Source organism: Doryrhamphus excisus, linkage group LG4 (genome assembly GCF_037039965.1).
Source record: "Doryrhamphus excisus strain RoL-2023G ecotype Guam linkage group LG4, RoL_Dexc_Guam_v1.1, whole genome shotgun sequence".
NCBI classification, from domain to species: Eukaryota; Metazoa; Chordata; class Actinopteri; order Syngnathiformes; family Syngnathidae; genus Doryrhamphus; species Doryrhamphus excisus.
In genome coordinates, this window is record NC_136360.1 from 5,261,500 (window position 1) to 5,289,012 (window position 27,513).

General features: G+C 38.8%; 3 protein-coding genes across 4 annotated transcripts; 2 read left to right on the forward strand and 1 right to left on the reverse strand.

Annotated features, from left to right (window-relative positions):
• The first annotated feature begins 51 nt into the window (after positions 1 to 51).
• On the forward strand, positions 52 to 2,358 carry LOC131129438 (regulator of G-protein signaling 5-like). The gene is made up of 5 exons (XM_058073008.2): positions 52 to 457; positions 658 to 741; positions 841 to 902; positions 1,024 to 1,190; positions 1,274 to 2,358. The coding sequence occupies exons 1-5, from the start codon at positions 414 to 416 to the stop codon at positions 1,487 to 1,489; spliced, it is 573 nt and encodes a 190-aa protein (XP_057928991.1). The 5' UTR covers positions 52 to 413; the 3' UTR covers positions 1,490 to 2,358.
• A 7,480-nt stretch (positions 2,359 to 9,838) lies between these two features.
• On the forward strand, positions 9,839 to 17,000 carry LOC131129963 (regulator of G-protein signaling 5-like). The gene is made up of 5 exons (XM_058073963.2): positions 9,839 to 10,005; positions 10,405 to 10,518; positions 12,400 to 12,461; positions 13,658 to 13,824; positions 14,082 to 17,000. Exons 1-5 carry the CDS (start codon positions 9,962 to 9,964, stop codon positions 14,244 to 14,246), a joined length of 552 nt encoding a protein of 183 aa, XP_057929946.2. The 5' UTR covers positions 9,839 to 9,961; the 3' UTR covers positions 14,247 to 17,000.
• A 4,342-nt stretch (positions 17,001 to 21,342) lies between these two features.
• LOC131129621 (regulator of G-protein signaling 4-like) lies at positions 21,343 to 26,020 on the reverse strand. Of its 2 annotated transcripts, XM_058073349.2 has the most exons (6): positions 25,899 to 26,020; positions 25,567 to 25,671; positions 24,648 to 24,728; positions 24,360 to 24,424; positions 22,228 to 22,391; positions 21,343 to 22,135 (listed from the first exon to the last, which is right to left on the reverse strand). In XM_058073349.2, the coding sequence occupies exons 1-6, from the start codon at positions 25,940 to 25,942 to the stop codon at positions 21,893 to 21,895; spliced, it is 702 nt and encodes a 233-aa protein (XP_057929332.2). In that variant the 5' UTR covers positions 25,943 to 26,020; the 3' UTR covers positions 21,343 to 21,892. The 2 variants fall into 2 exon arrangements, with proteins under 2 accessions (XP_057929332.2, XP_057929334.2); XM_058073351.2 differs by lacking the exon at positions 24,648 to 24,728.
• Positions 26,021 to 27,513: the final 1,493 nt, after the last annotated feature.

Genomic DNA, 27,513 nt, shown 5'->3' on the forward strand with positions numbered 1-27,513 from the left:
GGGACAAAAAAAAAATAAAAATAAAAATAAAACACCACTCTCATATAGAGTGTACTCAAACACTGAATACATAACAATTTATTCAGTCTCTTAAAGCTACTTGTTTTGTAAGGGAGGGTGTTTTCGGGGACACACTGGACAAATATTTGTCAGCTCTGGCTGATTATCATTTGATAGAAATTTCCCAGCTTCCTCCTTTCATGTCCTTTCCCTTTGGCTGACTCCACCAGTAGTCTCACCCATCCTTTTACCCTGATTCGCTGTGAGGTGTGATGACACATTGGAGGCAGGGGCAAAGACTATAAAACCTCCACTCCGGCTGGATTCACACACACACATTGTGGATCTGAGGATATTTAACCACCACCCAACACAAGAGAGACAAGGTCCAGGACCAGCCACAGTCTGCTACGATGTGTAAAGGACTAGTATCACTGCCTACCTGCTGCTTGGAAAGGTACATGAAGATTCAGGAAATCTACCGAAATGCTGCTGTTTGCTTTTTTTCTGCGTATACCCATGAGCAATTTGCTTTATTGTCATTGAGCAGGTTGAAGAGAATTTCAGTTTTTTTTTTGTGCATAGTAGACAAATGAATGCTGTGCTTACCAATGTGTACGTAAATGTGACTTTTTTTTGTTGATATTCTTTTCACAGGGCCAAAGAGCTGAAGGCAAGGCTGAGAAAAATATTGCATAAACCTGATGGGAGTCTAATCTGCTGTAAAGTAGGAAAAAACAAGTAAGCAAAGTCATTAAGGTTGTTCTATGGCATCACCACAACAAATATCTGTGCCTTGTTTAAGTTTGATCAAGTCTAATCATGCACCATTTATTTTAGGGTAACCCTAGAGGAATGCCTGAGGTGGAAAGAGTCATTTGAGGAACTCCTTTCCAGCAAATGTAAGTATATCTTCATACATGTGTATTGTTGCAGCAATTACACAGTAATGTAGACACAGTTGCAAATGACTGTAGCAGCCATATTGTGCTACTACTAATTAAATTTCCTTTCTTACCCCAGATGGACTGTGCGCCTTCACTTCCTTCTTATTATCAGAATTCAGCGAAGAGAACATTGCATTCTACTTTGCATGTGAAGACTACAGAAGTACCAAGTCTCTTGCCAAGCTACCTGCTAAAGCTCAGAAAATCTATAATGAATTCATAGGAACCGATGCTCCACGGGAGGTAAAGAAAATGAACATCCTAATATTAATTTTGATGAGTTTATTATGGATACAGACTAATCTTGTTCTGTTTCTGTTTCTTAGATTAACATTGACCATGAAACCCGTGACGTCACTAAAGCGAACATGCTGTCCCCATCACCCTCCTGCTTTGACCAAGCGCAGCACAAGATCTACATGCTCATGGCTAAAGACTGCTACCCGCGTTTTCTGCGCTCATCTGCCTACCGGGATCTCGTCAGTCAGGCCAAGCCTAACACCACGGCTATAAAACTTCCTCAGCAGGAGAAGAAGGTTTAAACGCTCATTGTAGACCCCATCAAGGGACAGAGGTGAAAGACCGTCACGACCGCAGCGCATTTGCTTTTGAACCTGGAAGAAAGATTTCCTCAAACTGGAATGTTAATGAAAAGCTCGTCTCAAAAGTGGTTTGACTGTAAATTCAATCGAGAGTAAAAAGGCTGAGACCATCCCACAGAACTTATTATAAATGAGAAAAGCACTTTAAAATTTGCCTTTAGGCAAATACTTGTGTTTGTCATGTCTGCGCAAAGTTCAACATTGTTTGTGAAATATATGTACTGGGTATGCTATGATTTTGTATTGAATTGCTTGTATTTTATACTGTTTATTTTTTCAAAAAAATACTATAATTATGTGCAATATACAGTAATATTTATGTGAGTGTTGTATTTTTATACCAAATTAACTTAATACATTAAAAAATTATGTGGAAAATTCAGTTTTCATTTTTAAAAGAAAATGAAAGTATTTGATCCCTTAGACCTGCACAGTCTACTCAAAGTATACACGAGTGATTGTACTGTGTTGTTGAACTGCAAGAAGTATGTGTAATATACTGTAGTATTACTGTAGACCATTGACCGGTCCATAACAGGAAAAGTGATAATCCTTTTCAATGCTCAATTTCCATGACATCCTTCAACCTGTGTTTTGTTTGGCTGTTATTCACCTTAGAAACCATGAGAATAGGAAATGCTTCAGCAAACAGGAAGGACAACAAGAAAAGTGGCTGTGTGAACGTAACAGAGAGAGCTATAAAACATGATTATCTTCCCAACTGTTTGCACTTGCCATCAACATTGGGCAATAAAATGTAGAAAAACCGATGTAACAGTGGAAAACCATGACTCTTTCCATCAGCCGTTCAATTTCAAAGAGGTATTAGAAAAATCTTTACCACCTCTAGTATATGATTAAGATACTGTTGGATATCAGATTTTTTTTCTCCTTAAAATGATTTATATATGCTGTATCATATAGTAACTATATCAGTAAATCCTGGAGCTGAATGTCTATTTTGCGTATTCAAATGTTATCAGTATAGTGCGGAGGCAGTGGAAGGCAGGGAACAGCTGGTCCTCAGACCTGCTGCATAATGAAAAGCTTATAATGCCACTTCCCTCTATTGTGACCTTCTGACATGGTTGTCATGATGAGAGTGCCACAGTGTGCACATTCATTACTTGCTTAGTCATTCTCTTTATGTACCATGTAGCGGGACTAAGCAGTCTTTTTAGAATGAATTCAGTCATTAGTAACTTTATAACAGCAAACTATCACTTGTATTGTTATATAATATTTGCATGTGTACGCAAGATGTGTCATGTGCTTTTGTGAATTACAAGAAGCATGCACTTTGAGAAGCATATTGGAGCAGTGGGCAGCATTCCAACTTGCCCAGGAAAATCATATGCCTTGTTCAAATGCACGTAAGCCTTGAACAGTGGCGAGGGAAAGCCCTGTACTTACAATTTTTATATAAGCATAAGTCTAAGTAAGAAAGCAAGCACATTTGTTTTATTAACCATTTTAGACAGATTGATTGTTTTATGTCATTTTCACCCAGTGGGGTGGTGCATGTACCTTGGCCACCAGTGAGGACTTAAGCGTTAACAATTATACAAACAATCAATATTATACAAAACGCAATACAACAATCCTTTTCACTACAGAATTGGGGATGAATAACTCCTAACTCTTAAGTCAGAAACACAGTTAATCCTTTACCTTCCATTATATTGCATTATAGTGCATTAGCCGTGCTTCACAAATAGTGGGGCCAGCCCCACCCCCAGAGGGAAGCGGCGAGCTGTCAGGGGGGTGAGGTGAGATGCATGGAGTACCAGTGCTTTCAATGTTAGTACAGACCTGCCAACATGTACAAATTTATCGTACTCAACATGCAATTTGACTCTTGAATGCGTGTGTTTGCTTCACTGCTCTTGATTTTGTTTCATTTTCCTTGTTCCAGTCCGTCAGATAAATAGACATATACTTTCTCAATAGTATAACAATTCTAAGTGGTATGAAAACCTGTCTTCTGAGGCTGCATGACAGAAAATAACCGAGAACCATAACTGAGAACCACTGCTCTAAACAACTCCAAACTTCTACACTACAACAACATTTGGAGCAGTTCAGAATCATTCATTCATTTATTCATCTATTTCTACCGCTTATCCTCACGTGGGTCGCGGGGGTGCTGGAGCCTATCCCAGCTGTCTTCGGGCAAGAGGCGGGGTACACCCTGGACTGGTCGCCAGCCAATCACATGGCACATATAGACAAACAACCATTCACACTCACATTCATTCAATTTGGACTCGCCAATTAACCTAGCATGTTTTTGGATCAATATTTAGCTAATAATACGACAAAAAATGAAATATATTACACTCGGCACTCACTTGTAAGCACTGGTCTGCAAGACTTCCAATGGAAGTTGGGACAAAACCCATTCCCTGACTGAACTAGATAAGATAGATAGATAGATAAAATACATACAACATGTACTGTATATATTGGTTCGTTTGATTCACACAGAATGATGAACATCCTATTTGTCTCCATTTTCGTATTGCAACAATATCAATTAAGCACGACACCAATTCCGAGGTCATTTTAATATATGTGAAATACATACAGACAAATGCAAATACAATTATAACACTGTTTGTCATAAAAAAAAAACAAATGAAGAGTGTGTTGAACGTTTTGTAATTCATGTGTTTATTTTATTTCTATGCACAGACGACTGGTATGATCTTTGCTGTTGTGCTACACTGACATCTAGTGTATTTTATTGTTCATGCACATGCAAAAATAAATTGGCTAATCTCCACATCGGCAGCCTTGGTACTTTATGTCAGAATGGAGACCAAAGTAGAGTCTCTGGTCTGGGGAGGGCTTGGTGGAGCTGATGCCTCCACCGTGTTCTGCTGTGCTACCAGACCCTTGGTGATTGTGCAGTGTTAGTTTAGTATTTCCTGATGAACATGTGTGGAAGACATAAGTGAGAGGAACATTAAACTATATTTATTATTATGGACCTGATGAAAGATGAAAATAAACCTCCAGTCAAAAGTTTTAGAACACTCCAATTTCGAGACAAGGGCGACACTTGTCTCATGTCCAGTCTCATTTGGAGGTCTGTGTCTTCCAGCACAAGACTTGTGCTCCAGTACTCATGTGATTTTTTTTTAATGAATTTTAGACCTACCTTGATCTAGCAAGATGAGCATTGACCTGCTTTGTCTGTAGAGACAATTTGTCGTGCTTTGAGTAAATGAAATAGGAGCTGACCATGGCCTCATTCTGTTTAGTTGCAGTTTTTTTAAGATCCCTCAGTTTCAGCACTGTTTTTTTATCCTGTACAGTCTGGTATATGATATACTGTATACCTGGTATATTCACAAATTCCCTTGACCACATCTGTATTTTTTTTCTCCATGAACTCATCACTTTTTAAAGTGATGGCATGTGAACATATTCCATCCATTTCTAGAGGTGCTTCTTGCCTCCCTTTGGATGCATCTCTTTCAGCCTCCTCTAGATGGTGATGCAAGTCCATCCCAAAAAGCATCCAGCCAAGATCTTCCTCCCCATGAATTCCTCCAGCAAACAGAGTCTGGAGTGAGCAGATAATCAGGATTTTTTTTGGGGGGGGGGTGGGGGTATTGAACCTCTGAGGGGATGTTCTTTGAGCACAAACAGTCTGGAAGGGAACAGAGAAGAATATGACAATCCAAGCATGGGAAATTTCTAAACAGTCCCTCGTCTATGGGGGATACTGAAACAACTTGTAACTCGAAAAAGTTCCTCTGAGGCCACATCCTCTGTGTGTTTAGGATCACACTGCTCAGGGTTATTTCCAAAGAGGTTATTTCAAATTATTGTGAAATTATTGTGCGTTTGAATCGGGACACATTTTAACGCCACAAACATATCAACTGAATTTATTTACTGGGTCATAAAATGCTTTTACAAGGTGAACAAAGTTCCCAAAGCCATGATTTTTTATTTTTTATTTTACTACCTTAGCCGCAAATATTACAATTTAACTGTCCTTAGTTCTTAAATGGATTAATATAAAAAAAATATTAACCTATTACTCTGACATATACACATCAGGCTTGGAGAGCATAACACAATGTGTAGTTACATTCATGGAAAAAATGGTAAGTTATGATTGAAAATTGTATTTAAGAAAGATGTATTTTGTGTACCCCCCCACACTTCCTGTTCTTAATGCATGCTCCCATCTGCTTAGGTTTGCATTAGCAACCAAGGTTTTAGGCTATTTTGGAGCTTTATTGACTACAAGAACAGGATTGCTTTCCGACACCTTCATTTTGGTACTGATGAATTTAAATGAGTAGTGACTTCCACTAGCCACTACCAAGTCAATGTAACTTAAGGGTGACCGCCTAGCAACAAGACCGGATGCAAGAAACAGGGAGATGGACATGATGGACATGAATGAAATTAAATCACTGGCGCCATTTGGGAGCTGATGGGCACAATAAATGGAAGTGAGCAATCAAATGGAGATGGTAAATGTACGGTATTGAATGCATGTTCATGTCAAAGAGTAAGATTAAGCAACAACAAGATCTCAATAGAGGAACAAAATAAGTACATTAAAAATTTTGAAAGTTAAGTAAAGTAAAGTCTGGAAAATGACAGTAATCCAGGCCGATATGAAGGACGTAAGGAAATACAACATTAAGTACATTGAAAAAATAATAAATATAATAGAGAAAAATACATAATGCAATAGTATATCAAATAAATACACAATTTTGTCATAGTTTTACTCACTAAGTGAATGTTAGGAGGAGGGGACAATCCCTAGGGGAATATTAAATCATTTGTAACTCTAAAAGTTCCTCTGTAATCACATATCTGTCTTCTGTCGTGCCTCAATTTTATTTTCATAAGAGTTATTGAAAAGTATTATGAAATCATTATGGATTTGAATCATTGAACCTGTTGCGCACAGGCATGTTTTGTAACAAAGACAAGCTACGAACACAGTGAAACTCATGCAGTACATTGGCACTGTAGTCGGTGGAGCGGACTAGTTTGTGTAACATTTTTAGAATGAGCTTGACAGGATACTCTTGTATTTTGTATTCAACTAAATATCGCAAGATTTGGAGTTGGATGTGTGATGTGTGAGACCAGCCATGTTGTTTGGTCTAGAGACAGTGCCACAAAGGAAAAGACAGGAAGCAGAACTGGAGGTAGAAGAGATGAGGATGCTGAGGTTCTCATTGGGAGTGACCAGGATGGATAGGATCAGGAACGAGTACATCAGAGGGACATTACATGTTAGAGGCTTTGAAAATAAAGTCAGAGAGGCCAGACTGAGATGGTTGGGACATGTCCAGAGGAGAGATAGTGAATATATTGGTAGAAGGATGCTGCGTTTAGAGCTGCCAGGTAGAGGTGTAGAGGAAGACCAAAGAGGAGGTTTATGGATGTGGTGGAGGAGGACATGAGGGTAGTTGGTGGGAGAGAGACAGATGCAGAAGACGGGGTTGGATGGAGGAGATTGAAGGAGTTGGATGTGTGATCCAAGGCAGTTGAATAAACAAGCAATGCTGGAAGTAGCACATCCACATCTTTAAAAATACCAGAAGATTCAACATACCAAAAGGGTTTAAAATGCAAGTTAGTTCCATGCAATATTAAATGATAATCAGAACAGTGTACAAGAAAGAAAGGAAAAGTTGGTCAAAACCTTTATGCAAAAACCGAATCATATGAAAAGAGGTTCAATGTAGTTGGAACACACCCTCTGGTCCCCTTTCTTTAATAGGGGGACTAACACCCTGGCCTGTCAATACAAAGGCACCACACCCAATGTCCGCACAATACTGCAGAGTTGTGTCAACAAGACAGCCTCACAGCAAGAGCTTGAGGAAGAATGATACATTTTCCATCATGCAGTAGCCAGGAAACACTCACTCTTTGTATTTCATACTGACCTCTGATGGAAAATGTTCCCTCGGAATAATGGAATGTCATTTATTTCTCTAAGGCAAGAATGCAAACGAATACTTCATTATTTGCAATTATTTTTGTCACGAATCTGCCATATTTATGTCCTAAACAGGAGTTGTAGAGCTTCTCTTCCCCTGTGCTAGGAAACAGTTTCATCTGAAAAGCCTCTGCAAATAAACATTTTAATGAAAACAATTTATGGTGCTGTGGGAAGAGGCATTTAATTTCCTCTTACATTAGTGTGCTACAAGCGCTGAGAAACTGGACACTTCTTAGTCACCCGACCTTGTGTTCAGTCACCTTCAGTTCATTGAAGCCAGCTTGATAAGAAGGCATCATAGAAGTTTTGTGTGATTTCTGAAATTTGTAGTAATTAAAAGGGGCATTTCATACAAAAGCATCCCACCGAATCTCTTGAACAGCTTCAGTTTCTTCCTCCTAATTCTAGTATCAGCATGGAGTATCACATGGGAAATTGTAGTTATATCAGTGAAAATATATTTACAATGTCTTTTTTTCTCAAGTTTGGTGCAGATCCAACATACACAACTAAACTATGTATAATAATGATATATATTTTTAATAAAACCCTGTTCAACACCTATCAGACATTTTTATCTTAAAGAAACACAACCTTGGTATCAGAATGTAGTCCACCCTCTTTCAATCAATATCACCACAAAGACTTTGTTCTTTCATCTCCATAATATCGCCTAATATTGTCTTCCCCACAGAAATACTTTCACGCTTTAACACCCAGACTCGACTACCACAATAGACTTCCCCTTCCAGAGACCAAAGCTCTACTTATCTTCAACAGCTCCACAGGCTACAGTACAAACTCCTCCTCGTCATCTACAAAGCCCTCAATAACCTTAAACCCCCCTCTTATCTCTCTGACGTCACCCCCCCCACCGCCGTCTCTCTCCTGACCCCCATAACTAGAACCAGGTGCCAAATGTTGGGGGACCGAGCATTCGCTGTTGCTGTTACTACATACTGTATCAGGAACTCTGCAGACCGTTCTCAAACCCTTCTGTTTAAACTGCCATTTTCTTAGTCTTCCTATACTCTTGTAATGGGCTTGTAATGGTGTTGGTGGTACATTCTTTGAGATGTCTGGTATCTTTACCTGATACACCACGGTCTTCAACTGCCCCCAAAAATATAAATCAATAGAGATATCTCAGGATCTGATCTGAAACATGAAAATTGTACATTATACATTTTCCTATGTATGGAAACATATGGGCCATCCTGCATTTAGACATATGTATGGTTATACTTTGTATTGGTCAATATCAGACAATACTTTTTCCTCTGGTGAAGAGGTTACCCGGGTGACAGCTTCAAATAATGGTCAGCTCTCAGCCTGTTGTGTGCTGTAAGTTAGGGAGGTGTCAGTCACAAACGACTCGGAGAGCCGGCTCTTTGAAGTGAATGAGCTTTCGGATTTTTTTGGCTTTTTTTGTTAAAGCCACACATTAGTCTTTAGTGAGCAGAAGGGGGGGGGGGGGGGGGGGTTATACACAAGCAAGGTAGGAAATGAGCAGCAGGAAACAAAAGCTGAGTTTGAATTTCTACTTTGTTATGTAATGTCTAAGTTCCCGAAGTGGGGACAATTTACGGGTGCACCTGAACGTCTCAGAGCACAGAGCACAAAGAAGGAAGGCGACAGAGCATGAAATTCTTCATTGCTTTGTGTGAGATATAGCAAGTTTATGTTGTGCACTAATAGTGATTAGAGTTACATACATTACATAACGTTTAACAAGTCATATTTTCAACTTTTTACAAAGCAGTATAGCAAAGCTGAGAAGCAGGAAGTTTTCCCAGCAACACTATAATTTTTAATCTTTAGTTATGTAACCACAATTTCTTACGTATTTTGAATACTGCATATCTACTTTGGTAACTTAATCTGAATCCCCCCAATCTACAATTATTTCAAAAGCCAAAGTTGTTCAAGTTGTCATACATCATTCTGTGGAGACAAATATTTACCAAAGACTTTTTGATGCTCAGTGTGTGGGTGATGAGTAATGGTCTTACAGAACATAACAGACATGGTTTACATGTAAGTAGACAGTTTACAGAAACACATGCAATATTGTTTTGATGATTACATCTTTGATAAGGAGTTTGGATGGCTTGCTCCTGTGAATTAAGGATGAGGATGCTGCAATAAAGTCTCCCTCACACTCTCAATCTACATAAAAAGAAGTTCACATGTAAAACACTTGCTCTCCTTCGACCAGACTCTCCGGCCGCCTGTGCTGCACACATTCCAGTCTGATTGGCTTAACTTTTGGCCAGCAGCCCAGAGCATGTCTGCATAAAACCCCCCCTGTGTTGAAAACCAGGGTCAGAAAGCAAGAGGAACTCTCGCAGACTCTCTTTGGACTTAAATAGTAAATATTAAAACAGCTTTTTAAGCACTGCGTCTGAGGTTTCTGCAAAATGTGTAAAGGTTTAGCTGCCCTGCCCCAAACCTGCCTTGTAAGGTGAGCCCTAATTCTTTATATAATCTTGTTTATTTGTCTGGCTTTGCATTTCACTAAAAACATAAAATATAGTTAGTATAATCAAGATTTTTGATTAGTATACATGCATTTTAGTTATTGATCTCTGAAAATGCTTTTGTCAGATTGCATTGATTAAACCACTATACTGTATAGTATTGCTAACATTGGTGACAGGGACTGTTTTTAAGCTCTTCAAGTTAGAAATAGTAATTAACTTCTATGTAGAAAAAGATTTTTTCAATTCCTGTTTTTCCCCTGGTATGTCATAGATTTCCAAATCCCAATGTAAAAATAATCATGTCATGTTTTTAGGGTTGTAGAGCGAGTGAAAGGAGTCACACAAGCTATTCTCTCCCCACTCTGCTTTGTGTCTTGCAGGGCAAAAGAGATCAAGTCAAAATTGGGAGTTTTACTGCAAAAGCCGGAAAATGCCATTGATCTCATCATTCCCTATCCGGAAAAGAGTGAGAAGAAGCCGGAGAAGCTGCAGAAGTAAGTCCTGAAAAACGGGGAGGGAATTGTATGTAATTGTATCATTTGTGGGAAAATAGCTTGCAACAACATGATGGAAAGAGCAAAACATTTGAAAAATGTTTCCACCTTACAGCAATAGTACCTTAGATGCTGCTGGAAATAAGCTGATCTGCACTGAGAGAGCCTTTTTAATATTTTATATATTTTAGACATGAACTGAAACCCCTATAGTCGCTCCTGTTACCCAATATACTAGAAATAATAAGAGTAAGTATGCCGTGAATAAGACCTCAGCTTGTGTGTGTTGCTATAACACAGGACTGGTGAGCGGACAGGAAGAGACATCAGGGTTGAGTTAAGTTTTAGCTTGACTTACGGCTGCAACATTAGCCGTTTTAATGTTTGGTATTTTTGTGAGGGAATATTGTGCCTGTTGAGATAATTCAAACACGAAATAACAACAAAGACTGTAGTTCTGGTGATCAAGTCAGGTGCTTGTGTGTGCTTGTGTGACTTAACATTAAAGTAATATTACTGACACCTAGTGACCAGTTTAGAATAATACACATCATTCACAGCATCTTTGAATGAGTCTTCTGAATGCCTTACATTTGTATTTCTGTCCATTTAGCCATTGTATGCTTATTATGATAAATATATTTTAAGTAAAATTGTTTTATTATTTATGTTTGGAGAACTCTAAGTAAATTAAAACTCTTGTTTATCAAAGTAAGTGAAAATGTAACAAATCATTGTTTTTTTGGGGCCACAGTGTAAAAACAAGAGTCATGAGTGAATGTAAAAAAGTGATTGTCTGCAGCTGAAAAAAGTTACCTTGCATAAAATAGGTGTGAACCACTGTTGTGGCCAAAAATGAATAGAACAAACACAGAAAAAATGGAAAACAACTTGAAGAAAAAAGAAAGAACGAAAACAAAGTGTGGCGCAGCAAGAAAATCAGAAAAGTTTGAAAGAAAAACTGGAATAATTGTGAATAATAATCAACAACATGGAAAATTGAGGGGAAAACTAGGCAGGAAGAAGAGTCACAGTGCGGATGCAAGGCTTATGAATGCCACTAATTACTGATTGCATCCACCTGCCCCGCCTGCCCCAAACCCAGCTGCAACACATGTTGCCTGCAACGCAAAGACAAAACAGGAAGAAACAGCAGAAACAGGCAATCAACAAAAATCAAGACCACAAAAATAAACTGCACTACCTTCACAAAATAACATGTTGTCATATGAATAAAGCATTAAGCAAAAAAACAAATCATTGAGTTAAAATTGACAATTGATGGAAAATGAATTCCCATGATAAGTGTATGTAAACTACTGACCGAGTGACTGAAACTGTACAGTACAGGACCAGATGTAATCAACTGGTAGCAGCTGGTTTCCAGGCAGATTAAATGGTTGAATGGTCTGATTTAGCAAGGCTCTGAAGATGAGATTTGCAGCAGCAACAACAGTATCTCTGTGAATTGTCATGTTAGAAAACATCAACCATATTTTTTGAGAAGCCATTTTTAACCTACTGTTAATATTTGCATCATGAGCAAATAAAAAAAATAGGTTGGTTGCTTGACAAATAGCAAAACAACTCATTCAACAGCCACTCTTGCTGTTAAATCAGACTATGGGGATGGACATTTAAGACATCTCTCCTTTCATCCAAAAGGCTTCTTCAGTTCTAAAATTTGAGTGTGGAATTTCCATATTTGTATATTTAAAAGGGTTATTTGGTCTTATACAAACGCATGGCACAACATAAGAGCGTAGTTACTTATGGCCCACAATCAACGGTTCATTTGTATTTGTTGCTTTGAGATAAGCAAAGATTCAGTGTGCAGGTGATTGTTAGCAGTTTGGTTAACATGAAGTATTCCGTATGCAGGCCTTCACGTGAGGAAGCTGCTGAGTGGCGTGAGAGTCTTGACCAAGTCTTGAACAACAATTGTAGGTCTACTTTATTTGCTATTTCAGTCCCATTTAGTCTCTTTTCGAGTTATTCACAACACATACACACAAAATATGTTAATACAAGTTATATCACAGACATTGTAAATGTGGATTTTTTTGTCGTGACTCTACTACTACTATAGGCATTATACCAAAATAATAACACAATCATTATTTGAAAGAAGTGGTTCTTAACTGGTTGGGCTGTGGGACCTAATATCAGCCTTCTATGACAAAAGGCGAGACAAATTGTGTAACGTTTTGAATGTAAACTTCTCAAATATTTTATTTATTTATGGATGGTACAACAATCCACCCTCAAGCTTAACTGAGTCGCCCATAAACATGGCATGCTACTCGTGGTGACATAGCAAGCGAATAGTACTGATTGTTTTTGGCAGACACCCACTGAAAATGGCAGTGGGCCGTGACCCACAAGTTGAGAATCACTGTTTAAAGCATCCATGATGGAACACTAACCATTCCTAACCAAAAAAAAAAACAATGTGTTCTTGCAGGCTGGTGTCTGTCTACCAGACTGTAACTGGAATGGTTATTTGAAAGAATACAACTGTTGGAACTATACCATTAAAAAACCCAAACCCTCCTATAATAGGAACACGTTTTTCAAAGAAGGACTCAGTAAGGAGTAGCTTTCCAGTTCTTGTTAATCACCTCAAAAACTGGTTTGGGCATGCTTGATGCCAATGTTTCCAGGAGGCTAGTGGGAATGTTACTCCAATCACGGCAAGCATCTATAGTCTGGAATTCGAAAATTGTATTTCTATTTTAGGGGTTATTTTGGAGCTATGATATCAAATTTTTGATCATCTGATGGACAGCCAGTTTAATGCTTGTTTGCAATAAATTGCATACTTAAAACATTGTTTGTGTTGCTTGTCATCAGTGAATGTGTGTGTATACTTATCTGTGTGTGTCCCTGTACCTCAACCTGATTGCAAATCAAAGCTATTTTAACCCAGGCCACCCATTTAGATGGCAGATAAAAGCCCAAGAGCTTTAAGCTTATTTTGCTACAGCAATACTTCAATTACATTTGTCCACGGGACATCATTTTTTCTCAGCACACACTGTGAGGGCCAGATGAAATCATGAAAACAGAAAATGATTCTAGTACATAAAGTAAATCTCTCGTACGAATATATTAATGTTTATTTCCATCTTTCCATTAGATGGTCTTGCAGCTTTCCGTAGCTTCCTGCAGTCTGAGTTCAGTGATGAGAATATTGAGTTCTGGATGGCCTGTGAGGATTTCAAGAAGACCAAGGACCCGCTGAAAATGGCGGCCAAGGCCAAAATGATATATGAAGACTACATCCAGTTTGAGGGACCCAAAGAGGTCAGGGTCTAGGATTTTTCAAGGAATGTCAAGGAAACAGAGCATGTGATTAGTTGATTAGTGATTGATTTTTGAAATATGCATTTCTGTGTGTACATTTCACTCACTAAATATGCGCTAGAATACTTCCATCTTTTGTTCAGAATCAGTTACTTATCACAGGTAACTGACATGACATCCTTCGGATTCATCTCTGACTCTAAAATCTGAATAGGTGACAAACAAGTGATGACATATAATATGTTCTGTTGCCATAGGTAAACATTGACCACTCCACCAAGGATGTGACTTTGAGGAATTTGGTGGATCTGTCACCTCAAACCTTTGACCTGGCCCAAAAGAGGATCTACTCACTGATGGAAAAGGACTCCTTTGGTCGCTTCCTGAGATCTGAGCAGTACCAGGAACTCCTGGTCAACTAAACCTGAGCAGGAGACTGAGCAGCTCGGTTAGGAGGTGAGGTTTTTGGAAAAATGGGATTCATTAATACAGTGGAACCACGGTTAGCGTCATTAATCCGTTCCAGAAGGTCAAACCCAAATGTAGTAATAATGGTAGTCCACTTAACTGTTTGCAAAGAATTCCAGAATCAGACGCTGATGATATCATAGATGGGCGACTGAGCAATGACTTTCAGTTCCAGTTTCCATTTTGTTTGCATGCTAATAGGCTGCTAATGAGTGTATTAATAACAACACGACATGAGCCATATTGTAGGCTAACTAAAAAATGTATGCAGAACAAGGCAAAATTTTGGTGTAAATTTGCAACATGAATTGAAAAACACACCCTAACCGAGGTCCCACTGTAATTTAAAATAAATCACATGTCATATAAATACAACTTACTTAAACATTAAAGGAACTAATTGTAAGGAAAATACTATACAGACGCTCCAGTACTTACAAACTAGTTATGTTCCAGAAGGTTGTTGGCATTTTAACACCGCTGCCATTATAATCCACCTTAATCCTGCCATTAGCTATGATGGATGGGCTAATTTTATCACACCAAACACGTCATGCTACACTGAACGCAGAAACATTTTAGCACGGCGGTATGTTTGTAAGTAGCGGAGTGTCTATATTGGAAATAGGACATCCACCTCTCCACTGAAAACAAACATGAATCCCAATCTTTTGAGCTGCTCAGAATGTATTTGTAACATCACCAAATTTTGTTCTCTGTAGTACAAAACGACTTTGGCAAATAATTAATTTGGACAAAGCTGATGTCAGTAAACTTCCATGTTGAAAAATTAAACGGGTCGGCTGACTAAATCTGCTTTTACTCCAAAGGAGGAAGGATCCTTTGACTTCCTTTACTAAAGTTATAGAGTATAGAAAAGAGTATATAAAAATGAAAAAGGAAAGATAAGCAAATTACATGCCAAGAGACTTAAATTCATTTACTTGCTTCAGAAAACATAAACTTTTATATTTTGCATGCATTGTATCAGTGATTTACAAACAAAATACACTATTTGGACAAAAGTCTTGGGACAATAAATAAGCCAATATGACACTTTACAGTAAGCCAAAACCTTTTTTTCCCCCACAAAAGGCCGCATAGAGGAAAAATTCATTTTGATTGTACTTTTTTATTTTACTCCTGCATGATATGTCCCAGTGTACAAAGGCCATATCTAAAAAAGCATTTTTGGGTGAGATTGTAGAAGAAACCACGAAACAAGGAAGAACTACAATAGTAGTTCTGTAAGGGTGGGGGTCCCAATACTTTTGTCCTTAAAAGTCTGAAAACTTAATTGTCCCTCTTGAGCAATGTTAATATATATGAGTGTAAACCAGGGGCGTTCAAATTTGTTCCACTGAGGGTTGCATCTTGAAAAATCAAATGATTCGGGGCCATTTCTAATGTAGGAAACAGGTTAAAACAAAACTATGGAGTTATTCTAATGCTCGCAGTCCACTGGGCCGGTTGGTGCCAGTTCGCGCCAAAGATTATGTGATTGGCGCGTAGTGGCTTGCTGTGGTGCTGAATTAATGTTTGCTCGGCATGTTGCCATGTTGCCGTTAATTTGGCGCCACAGCGAGCCACTGCGCGCCAATCACATAACCAGCACGAACTGGCACCAACCGGCCCAGTGGTCTCCGAGCATCATTGGCGCAACTTGGCACGCGCCATTACATTCCAGTGGATTCCAATAGGCGGGTTGTTTGCGACATTTGGCTCCACTTGTGACACTAGGCGCCACAGCAAATTGCACCGGCCCAGTGGACTCCTAGCATAAGACGATGCACGGCTGCTTGTCAGCTGCTTGTTACTGGTGTCAAAGCATATTATTATATTATAGATTATATTATTATCCGTGTTACTGCTAAAATGCTTTCTCGTTTCATAATACATTTTGGACACTCCTGGTGTAAACAAAAAAATCATGTTTGTTATTGTGGTATTGACATGTTAAAAAAAATAAAATGTGTCCCTGCAAATTACAATGTATCATATGAACAGTGAAAAATATAATGCTCGCTTTCTGGTTTCTCATGTCTCACAACACACACCAATTTAAAGACTCTCACCAACTTTCTATTTAGGCTCTGCTGAGAGCCATTCTGTGAGAGCAATGATGGCGAGTTGGCTCAGTGGTCATTCTCCTCGGCCGCTGAACTGCAAGTTGCTAAGATGGGAGATCACGTAGGAGTGACTCACAGAATAGAACATGTGGAGCGCAAGGTCTATACAAAGCTATTAGAAAACCTGGCACATGAAAAATAGGGTGTTTCTGTTCTGCAAGTATCATTAACTGGTAATTAATCATAATTTCACTGATATATCCAATGCATTTAAAATTACTGAGTAATTCAGTAACATACTCGTATATTCAACATACAATATATATATTTTAAGTACACATGCAAGTGAGTATTGATGGGAACAATGGTGGATTTCATGTTTGCATGCAATGCGACTTCATAAAGTGTGATGCTATGTACTTTGTTTTGTTTTATTTTATGAAAGCATATATGTCATATCAATATTAATAATATTATCATCTACATATTCAGCACTTAGTCATTTGTGCAGAGCGCATTGTGGCATAGATTGGCCAGTCTGTTGCCATAAATAAAGAGATTGAACAGTGCTGAATATGCAACACAATCTTGCATGTATGTCTTGTCTTGACCACATAAAAATACAGTATATCCACTACATACTCCTCTAATGATTTTTTGGATTTATTTACTTGTCTCATGTTTTAAGTGATTGCCAGGGTTACACACAACTCTGAGAATTGTGATCCACACTTTTTTACAAATGCTCTCCAAATCCTAAAGGTTTCTTGACAGTATCGTAAAATCTCAGATCATTCCACAGATTTTCTATGGCATTAGGGTCGGGAAACTATCCAGGCCAGTCCGGGATGTGCTTCTTTATTGAACTACCCCTTTGTTGCATTGTCTGTGTGTTTTTGGTCATTGTCAAGCTGGAAGAGACATCCACGACCCATCTTCAGTTCTTATCCAAAATTCCTACATACATGGCCGCATTCATCAGCCCCTCAATGTCAAGAAGCTGGGCTGCACTGTATTTGTTGACATAGTAGACGCCTAACTGTGGGCTGTTAGATTTCCTGTCCCTCACTCAGTGTAGCGTGTCAATTCCATTCCATTGTCTTCCGCTTATCCGGGTCTGGGTCGCGGGGGCAGCAGTCTCAGGAGGGAAGTCCAGACTTCTCAGTCCCCAGCTACCTCGGGGAGGACCCCGAGGCGTTCCCAGGCCAGCTCTCCCTCCAGCCTGTCCTAGGTCTGCCCAAGGGCCTTGTCCTGGCTGGGCATGCCCGGAACAAAACAAAAACATGTTGTTAAACTTTCACACAGCATCTTAGCCTGGTGAAGTGCATCAGAGTTTAACAATAGAATATTCCCTCGTCTTCCCACATAGCTTTCATAGGACACAATGTTGATGACGTCTTTGAACCACAGTAATTAAAAACAGGTTGTTGAAGGCTTTTGTCCTAATATGGTATCACTGCTAACTTTACATGATGTGGTGACCCAGCTGAGGCTCAGTAACCAATGGAGAAAACTAATTGGAAAACAAGCTATCCCCTATGGGAGATTATTATGGTCCAATAAAATGGCTTTTTGTGGTCCCATGTTAATAAAAGTAAAGAAAAGTAAGATTATGTTAGCATATCACAATACTTTTTCTTTCTTACAAATTTGGCCTTATGATAAATACATTTGTTTGGAATGTGAAAATGTCTGAAAAACAGAACGGAAACAGATGTGGCAGAGGGAGAGTCTGCCAACACAAACACAGTCAGAGGCTTTCAAGCTCACATCCGTTGCTATTTCCTAGAAATAGCTGGAAAGGCTCAGTGGCCTTTAGGCCCCAAAGAGGTTTAGTGACATTTGTGAATATTGAGTTTGACGTATTTTACATGTCAGATTTAGTCTCAAACTTGCTTCTCAGAGAGCAGCACATGAAAATTTAATAAAATAATGCTTTCATTTCATAAACACAGCAAGTCTTGCGCCTACCGACCAAAAACAAGTAATTAATTTATAGGAGTGCATACACAAAAATTAAATGGCAAAACTTGGAACACTGTAAACCATGGATACTATACATCAACAATGGTAATTTGTTGACCAATTATGATATCTAATGAAGGGAGTCCTGTGAGTGATCCTGGAAAGAACAGGGCCACGCTCCTCCAGGTACCCATTTGTCTTAATCAAGACTCGCATAGTGGTTTCCAATTACCGATTCATTATTGTTGATTTATTTAGCAGTGTGATTCACCGAAGCAATGGTACAATAAAAATACAATCTTGAGAAGGCGAAAAGCAGTTGCCCTACACAAGAAGATTTCACTCCCTCACATTCTGACTTCCAGAAAAGTGCTGGGATATACACTCACAGGTAAGAGTTATCATTTGATCTTTATCTTGATCCCAGCTCCTGGGAGCAGCTTGACTTCATCCTTGGGGTTTGGTATTTCTTTTGGTTGCTTTGACTGTTGGGACCCAGAGTGTAAGAGTTTAATATTTTAAGGCATTATTAGATTATCAGCATGTGAAATAATTGTTTTCACTTATAGCTGTTGTCCTCAACAATGTGGTGTTGGTGAAAATATAATAATAAAATAATATGGTATTCTATTCTATATGGTATCTATGCATTATACAATGTTTCTGTCCTTTTTTTACTCCCATATTCATTATTTTTTCACTGATCTTAAAGATCATATTTACCTTAATGTATGTATATTTTCAATATTTTCTTCATTTTTATATAGTTACTTTATTTTTAAGAGATAAGATAACCTTTATTTGTCCCTCAGTGGGGAAATTAGCATTTTTTAATGTCTTTTACTAATATTTATACTGCCCACGGGATAAGCAAACTCTTCTTTTCTCTCACTTTTTTAAGATTTGTTGCCCATTATCCATAATACTGAGACCTGAATTTTTTTTCCTCCCTTTTTCTGCATTCTAGATAGTGGAAATACTGCTTGCACAAAGCAGCTATCAATGCGGGATCACTAACGGGTTTTTTTTCAGTCCTGCAGTACAAAATTTGGGTTATGGAGTAATGAGGGATAAAAATGGTGTAAGACAAGGAGCCCCAGCAATGTAAAAGTGTTGTGTTTCCTGTAATGCTGCACGTGTGAAGCAGACAGGTGGTCCTCTATGTGCCTGTGTCTACGTGCTTCCTCGCATGGATGATCACATTAAATGGCCAGATCCTGTCAGGATTGCATTAGCAGGCCTTACAGCTGCTTGATGTGAGGGAGGCAGGAGAGAACATTCACTGATAAGCAGGTTAATGTTGAATGAAGCTCTGCTTAGGCTGAGAGTCTGAGGCTGATCAAGCATTTCTAATATGGCTTCAGGCAAAATAAGATGCACAATGTGCACTCATCAGCGTCTGCCCTGCCTGCCTGTTGGAGTGCACCTGTTTGCTCACCATTTGCTGATTAGGTGAGGGCATTTAAACTAAAGCTTTTTATTGCCCTTGTGCAGTAGTTCCTCTCCTCTCTGGTTGGTTTGTGATGGCGTTTGGGGTGGCTGTATGTGCAGCAGTCACCTGGTGTAATTACAATTGTGCTTTTGTGGGTGAGTTCTACATGCTTCTTAGCTTGTTCATGCCACTTCACTATGCACGTTTAGCACTCGTGAGATTTCCATCTTACTTTCAGCCTCACCGTGGCTTGTGCAGGCTGCCATCAATTGCCACTTGGGCCATCTTTTGGTGCTCGGGTAGATAGCAGGCCTCCCTCATTTGACCCATGTAACCCTGTGTTCAACTGTCTTGACGCCATCTTCCTTGTTCTAGCGTGTGTATTTATTATTAGCGTGTGTCTTGGGTTCTTGACAGCAGTGCTTCTTCTTTCAGGTAAGTTGCAGTTATTGCCTTTCATTACAAATCAATTGCTTCCATCCAACCCTGTCTTCTGCATCTGTCTCTCTCACACCAACTACCTTCATGTCCTCTTTACTGGTGTTTTTGGATCATCAACCCACATTGGTTTCAGCTTGAGATCATCTTCTGCTTTGAAGAGCTCTTATGTCCATGTGAAGGTCAAGAGGCCAGAAAATCTGAGTCAAGAATTGCCCATTCCTGCTCATCTCGAAATTTCAGCACTGGACAGCGACATCTTCTACACGCAAAAGGAAATGCCCATCACCACAAATATCATTCCCAAGCAGAACGTTTTGATGCAGTATTCATATTTAAGTAAAGTAATGATATCCTAGGGCGGCACGGCGGTCTAGTGGTTAGCGCGCAGAGATCACAGCTAGGAGACCAGGGTTCAATTCCCACCCTCGGCCATCTCTGTGTGGAGTTTGCATGTTCTCCCCGTGCACGCGTGGGTTTTCTGCGGGTACTCCGGTTTCCTCCCACATTCCAAAAACATGCTAGGTTAATTGGCGACTCCAAATTGTCCATAGGTATGAATGTGAGCGTGAATGGTTGTTTGTCTATATGTGCCCTGTGATTGGCTGGCGACCAGTCCAGGGTGTACCCCGCCTCTCGCCCGAAGACAGCTGGGATAGGCTCCAGCACCCCCGCGACCCTCGTGAGGAAAAAGCGGTAGAAAATGAATGAATGAATGAATGATATCCTAAGAGCAAGTCCCAAGATATCAAACCACTTTGAATTGTCCTGTTGTGAAAAAACACATTAAATCGGAGTGCTCGGATCCACAACCACAAATGGTTGATTCAATTCTTGATTTGAGCATAAACTACCCATTTTGTCTTTTATTCATTGTACGTTTTACCACATTTCCACAGTATTTCAGTCAAGCTTCAGCTTCCGAACAGCTCCTGGGCTCATTCTAAATTTTTATTTCAAAGCCTTTCAGTTTTGCTTCAGCTTTTCAGCATCCACATGCAATGTCTGCTGACATCACCTCATCTAGTTTTATTTTCATATTTTACTCCTGTACTTATTATTGTATTTACTGCCTGTCACATCTAGGCTTGATGTAATTCAGTGGCAGCAACCCCATGACAGAGAGAGCAGGACCCAAGTGCAGGTAAATTTATTTTATTTTTTAGAACCAGCAGCGCAGGACAAGCTTATCGCTGCAAAGAGCAGTAACAAACACACACATGGCATAAGACTGAAATGCTCTGACAAAGCAAGACCAACGCCAGCTGAACAAAATAACAATTAGCAGCAGGTGCGTGAAAATAAGAGCACAATACCAGAACTGCGTCATGAAAATGGAAAATAAACAAACTGTCACACAGGCACCACACTGGGCAATACACTGTCAATTTTACACCTTTTTTAAATTTCTTAACAAATAAGCTATCTATTAACTTCACTATTACACTATTATTTTTATACTAACCTGTACATGAACATAGAAAGTAAACAAACTATCAGTAACTGCTGTGAAATACAGTAAGCTCTGCTTCTTCCTGTGTAACTGTAAAGCTGTGCCGTATTTCAGTGTAAGTTAATTTTAGGTTGAAAAGTCACCTTGCAAGCCATCGGATTGTGTTAACATGAACATGAAATGCATGTCTTTGTATCATCCTTTTCGAAAGTTTCTGAAATGTTCTTACATGTTTGTTCCTGTCTAAGCACCACCAGCTAATCCTTTCCAGATATCAGTGGAGTGGCAGTCACTATTTAAGTTCTTCCGTGTTGCAGAATTGGGGCCTTGAGATAAATCCTGAATCAGTTTGGATTTTAGGAAGCGTCTGTAGGAGTCTTTCTCCATCAAAAGGTATATCTTCTTCTGAGCCTCGTCAAAACAAGACAGAGATCCAGTCTCAACCATCTGCCTCGTTTCCTCTCTGGCCACAGCATCTAGGTTTACCTTGATGAGACACAACAAGACGAAATGATTGAAGACTGAATGATATTTGTATTGGTTTAAATCACAAGTTATGTTTTGTAACTGTAAAACACCTCATTTGGAGCGTCTACAGCAACATATTGCTGGTAGATTAACTTTGCTTTCTTCGCCAGCTTGCAAGTTGAGGTGTTCTTGAAGTCCTCACAAGCAACCCAGAAGTCCATGTTTTCTTGGCTGAACTCTGACCTCAAGAAGTGGGTAAACACTGCTTGACCAACTAACAAAGAAACAAAACATATCCCATTTAAATGTCAATCATGGTTACAGATCATCAGATTTCAAAATACATGTACATTCTTTCTAAAAAAAAACAAGTAGATGAATGTCCAATTCTGGAAATAATTTAACAAGAGAAGGAGATGGGAAGAAGGACAAAAACTTACCACTTCCACACAAAATGGGAGCAGAACCTTTTTCATTATGTCATGTCGGACATGCCATGGCTGACTATACCATGTGAAGATGATCAAATGCAATATTATGTCTTGTGAATGTAACATTACTGACATCTAGTGACCCGAATACCATGTATAACTTGACCTTCAATACTTTTTGAATAATAAGTAATAAGCCATAGTCAACTACCAAACAGCAATAATTTATCAATTATTTAATTCATGAAAAAAGTGATAAAATGAGGGAGTAATTTTGCAACTTTATATGTAGTGAGGGACAACTGTACAGTGCACTTTACTAAAAACAAATGTTTGCGTGAAATTTAGGTGTTCAAAGTGTGATCAGGGGGTATTTCTTGGTCTGCTCTTTTTTTCTAATTGGCCATTGTCATATTCTAAAGATAAAATCCTGAGATACATTATAAGATCTATCATTATATCTATTGTCTATACTGCTTGTCCTCACTAGGATTCTGGGTATGCTGGACCTCATCATTCCAGCTGACTTAAGGAGAGAAGCCTGGAACACTCTGGGTCCCCCATTTCACAGATGTTACACTCGTCACACTCGTTCATCCATCATCTATATGAAGCCTGCTCATAAGGAAGCTGGTGCCTACCCCAGGTGACTCTGGGTGACAGATGGACTACACCCTATTCAGATCATTAGTCAATGCTCGGACTAGGGGCAATCCAAGGAATTCATCTTGAGCAAGTTTGTGAACCACGACAGTAATGATGGCTCTCAACTTGTAATTTAGTTTGAATCAGATTCATCATGATTCAAAAATTATGAAACATAAATTGAAGACTCGGTTCACTGTAACTTTGACCACAGGAAATTATTACATAAACATTTATGAAAAAACTTCAAGTCAGACATCTGAAAAACATCATGACATCCGGTTCAGTGGACGAGGTCATGGAAGAGCAGGTCAGACAGATCTCAACTGGTTCCCGAAAGAGCAATGCTCTTCAACACACACACACACACACACACACACACACTAGCTGTTTAGCATTGGTCACAAAGCCCAGAGGGGCCATCCAGTCATGCACTGAGACACGTAGCAGATAAGGAGAGCATGAGAATGTATGTAAAGCTTGGGCTATATGTTAAGAGTTTTTGGATCAAGACAGGACCACATTGTCTAACCAGAATGACGACTTTAAGCAACAATTATGTTATAATTTGACAAAAATAAATTTTAAGTTTTTCTGATAACTTACGGCTTTTCAAGACATATACTGATATATTATACTGATATATTTTTAAATCTTTTATTTCTTAATGCGATAGGAACAAGCCCCAGGCGTCACAGCAATGCTGGCAAAATGTCTTCCCCTGAAACAGTCGGACGTTCCATATGATCAACGCCATGTTTGTTCCCAATTGAGCTAAGGGGACGTTCCGACAAGCCGTTGTTGCAGCATGTCAAGGGAAAAAAAACACTGTACGGGTAACCTCACTGGATCCATTGGACCTTTTTTGTTATCAATATGATGTCATAATGCATAGTCCTGTCATATTGGCCCGCAACATTGCAACATTAGATTTGAGTTAACATTAACATCAAATAGTGTATTTAAAGTTATTTATTGGCAACCAAAAGGAGCAATATAACAAGAAAAACTTGAATGTTGATACTAATATATACTCACCAATAACACAGAGTTGACGTTTTAATCAGTTAGACAGTTATTGTTAAAGGTAATTTTCAGGAATTTTATATTCTTTCATATTGAGAAATTACAGTACATATTTTTTTCCATGTGTAACACACACTCACTTTCACTGTTCATCACATGGACGAACGATTCCTTCCATTTTTCCACCTCAGCAGCAGTGGGCACCCTGAAATGCAGAAAAGAAGTTTCAAAAATCCAAAATGGCGATAGTATAGAAAGTATTTGATACTGTGACTATTTTTCCCAGAGCAACAGCAATTGGCTGTTATCTTGTATGTACAGGTATATTTTAAAATATACTTATTCTTAGTAACATACTTACTTATAATACTTACTTATAACTCATAATGTACTTACTTATATACTAATAGAATTAGTCTTATTCTCACCCAGCCTCTTGTAGCACTTTGCAGTCTTTTACAGGTCTACAATCTTGTCCTTGGGGTTGTTTGACATCTCTTTTGTCTTGCCTATGGTGATAGAGAAATTTGAATATCAACTGATCTGATCTGACAGGTGTCTTTCATACATATGATGAGTTGATGTAACAAGTACTTTCCTAATTGGAACACAATATTCTGTGTGCTTTGAAATATCAGTCAAAATCAGGGGTGATCATTATATAGATCGTGAGCTACGGGTCGATTGCAATTATGGTTTGGTTCAATTGCGTAAATCACTTTGTAGATGTCAGATGACATTAAGCTCCCCTCCTGATTCCCCACCCCCACCCCGCAAAGATTAAGTGGTAAACAGATGTTTTAAGATACACACACGTCTTTATTATTATCACCTTTCATCTTTATTATTCAGATTATGGATAGACTAACTAAGGGTTACTCTGTTCTTTGTCCTGATTTTCTGACTGTCTATACTTTCCTTTCTTAAACTGTTATTTCATGATTAATTGGAAAATGTGCCCATTTCTGAAAGCTTTTTAATATGTTGCCTTGAATTCGGCTGCATTGTCTTTTTGATAAACATTTTCAGTTCTTGTATATTGGCATTGTTTGACAGCAAATACTAACTGGACGTAATACATGAAGTGTCTAATGGACACTACGAACATGGCCATTTTAAAAGTAGCTTGCAGGCTGAAAACGTGTGAGCACTCTTGGTTACAATTGTCTAAAATGATCGGTACTGAAGGGGTTGTCTGAAATGTCTTTAATGTCTGTATGTTGCCCTCACTGGAAAAATCGGACGTCCATTATTAGATGTCCCTCAACATGCCTACCTACTGTACAAGCATCAATATCATAGTCCGACACTTGAAACACAACCAAAAAAAAAGAAATTTCTTCTGACCTTTTTGCAGTTGCTTCATTCTTTTGAGTGTTCTGCTTTTGAGCTGCTTCTTGAGAATCTTGTTTCTGAAGCAAAATGCTTAATTTGTGCTTGATGTCTTTAGCACTGCAGAAAGGAAAAGAATCGAGTCACACATAAAACATTTGTATTTTGTTTGAAATTGTGCCTTGTTGGATTGATGATCTGATTTGAGCAACAAAGCAAAACAGCATATTTTCCTTTTCTACATTAAAGTTAATATAATGCAAAGAGGAAACAAATTATTAATGTCTTCAAATGGAATTTGGATTTAAGCTTTTTATTAGCCTGAATTAGCTGTTGCTTAATCTTACCTTTTCAGGCATGTTGCAGGAAGTGTTGCCAGTCCTTTGCACATTGTGAAATGTTAAGGATCCCAATATTTTTGAAGAGGAAGAAGTAGTACAGTGTGGTACCTAACAGCAGAACTCTTCAGTTTAACATAGCATGCAGATGGTGTCTCCACCCACAGCGGTGTACACTGACAGAAATTCAATCACAGCAGCCTGGGGAGTAAGGGGTGGTTTGAAAAAGGTCGACATCAGATGCCTTTTTAGTCTTCTTTCATTGTTTCCTTCATCATAGTATAAGTAATGAATTATTACAAATAAGAGAAGGTAAAATATAGCAAACACCGGATGTCCTTTATGAAATTGTAAGGCTGCATTTCCTGTTATAGTTTGGTAATCTTATGTAACCACGAACATTCACCTTCAGAAATAGGAACATTCCTGGGACAGTAGCCACACATTTATATCAACTTAGCTGTACAATATATGTGTTGACCGGAATTTTGTTGAACTACATTGTAAACACAAGCTGGGAAAGCAGCCAAAACATGCTCCGAATCACATCTCATTATAATCAATGTAAAGCAAAGTATCCACTAGCACAAAGTGGTAAGTGTTAAGAACCCAAACATCAGCCAGTATAGTTATTAAAGAAATAAAAATTCATGCAATTGCAATATTTCACTGTGGTGCAATCGTACAAGCATCTTCTGCCTTGTATGGCAGAGGGCATGGTTGCACCAGAAAGGGCATCTGGCATAACAACTAAGCAAAAAACATTCTTGTGATCAACTTGCTGTTGTGACCCCTGGCAAAAAAAATCCATGCAATGCAAGAATTCTACCCACATTTTCTATGTAAATGATGATTGAAATGAGAGTTTTCAAAGTCTAAGGATCTGTACACACAGGAAAGTTGTTGACAATTTTTGGGCAGGTTGAAAAGGAGTCTCATCCACAATTCCACCCTCGGCCATCTCTGTGTGGAGTTCGCATGTTCTCCCCGTGCATGTGTGTGTTTTCTCCGGGTACTCCGGTTTCCTCCCACATTCCAAAAACATGCTAGGTTAATCGGCGACTCCAAATTGTCCATAAGTATGAATGTGAGTGTGAATGGTTGTTTGTCTATATGTGCCCTGTTATTGGCTGGCGACCAATCCAGGGTGTACCCCGTCTCTCACCCGACGACAGCTGGGATAGGCTCCAGCACGCTCATGACCCTTGTGAGGATAAGCGGTAGAAAATGAATGAATGAATAAATGAAAGGGTAGTGCTGCAAAAACCACTGGCTTAAGTCATATAGTATCTATAGTGTTGCAACTTGAATGCCTACTCACTGTGAAAAACAAGAAAATTTTGATGAGCTCAACTAGCTAAAATAAAAGTATGACAAGAGATACAACTTAGTGCAAAAACCTTTTACTTACTAGGATTTTAGAACATGATATCATATCTACATCTTTGGTCCTTTTTTCTGACGCCTGAAGGCATCTTGAGTTTCATTCAGCAAGTGACCTCAAGAGCATGAATCTGTGTATCTGGTTTGTTACAAACACATGTGAGTGTTTAAGGCATGGGGTGCTGCCAAAGGTTCCATTTTAAAAGAGGAATGTATGCAAACACTTGTATCATGGTTGATT

Coding starts and splice junctions, on each gene's coding strand:
- LOC131129438 (XM_058073008.2), top strand. CDS start 414: ATGTGTAAAGGACTAGTATCACTGCCTACCTGCTGCTTGGAAAG. Junction 742..840: donor TGTAAAGTAGGAAAAAACAA/GTAAGCAAAGTC, acceptor CATTTATTTTAG/GGTAACCCTAGAGGAATGCC. Junction 903..1,023: donor GGAACTCCTTTCCAGCAAAT/GTAAGTATATCT, acceptor TTCTTACCCCAG/ATGGACTGTGCGCCTTCACT.
- LOC131129963 (XM_058073963.2), top strand. CDS start 9,962: ATGTGTAAAGGTTTAGCTGCCCTGCCCCAAACCTGCCTTGTAAG. Junction 10,519..12,399: donor AAGCCGGAGAAGCTGCAGAA/GTAAGTCCTGAA, acceptor TTCCGTATGCAG/GCCTTCACGTGAGGAAGCTG. Junction 12,462..13,657: donor CCAAGTCTTGAACAACAATT/GTAGGTCTACTT, acceptor TCTTTCCATTAG/ATGGTCTTGCAGCTTTCCGT.
- LOC131129621 (XM_058073349.2), bottom strand. CDS start 25,942: ATGTGCAAAGGACTGGCAACACTTCCTGCAACATGCCTGAAAAG. Junction 24,729..25,566: donor AATGAAGCAACTGCAAAAAG/GTCAGAAGAAAT, acceptor CTATCACCATAG/GCAAGACAAAAGAGATGTCA. Junction 24,425..24,647: donor AAAGTGCTACAAGAGGCTGG/GTGAGAATAAGA, acceptor TCTGCATTTCAG/GGTGCCCACTGCTGCTGAGG.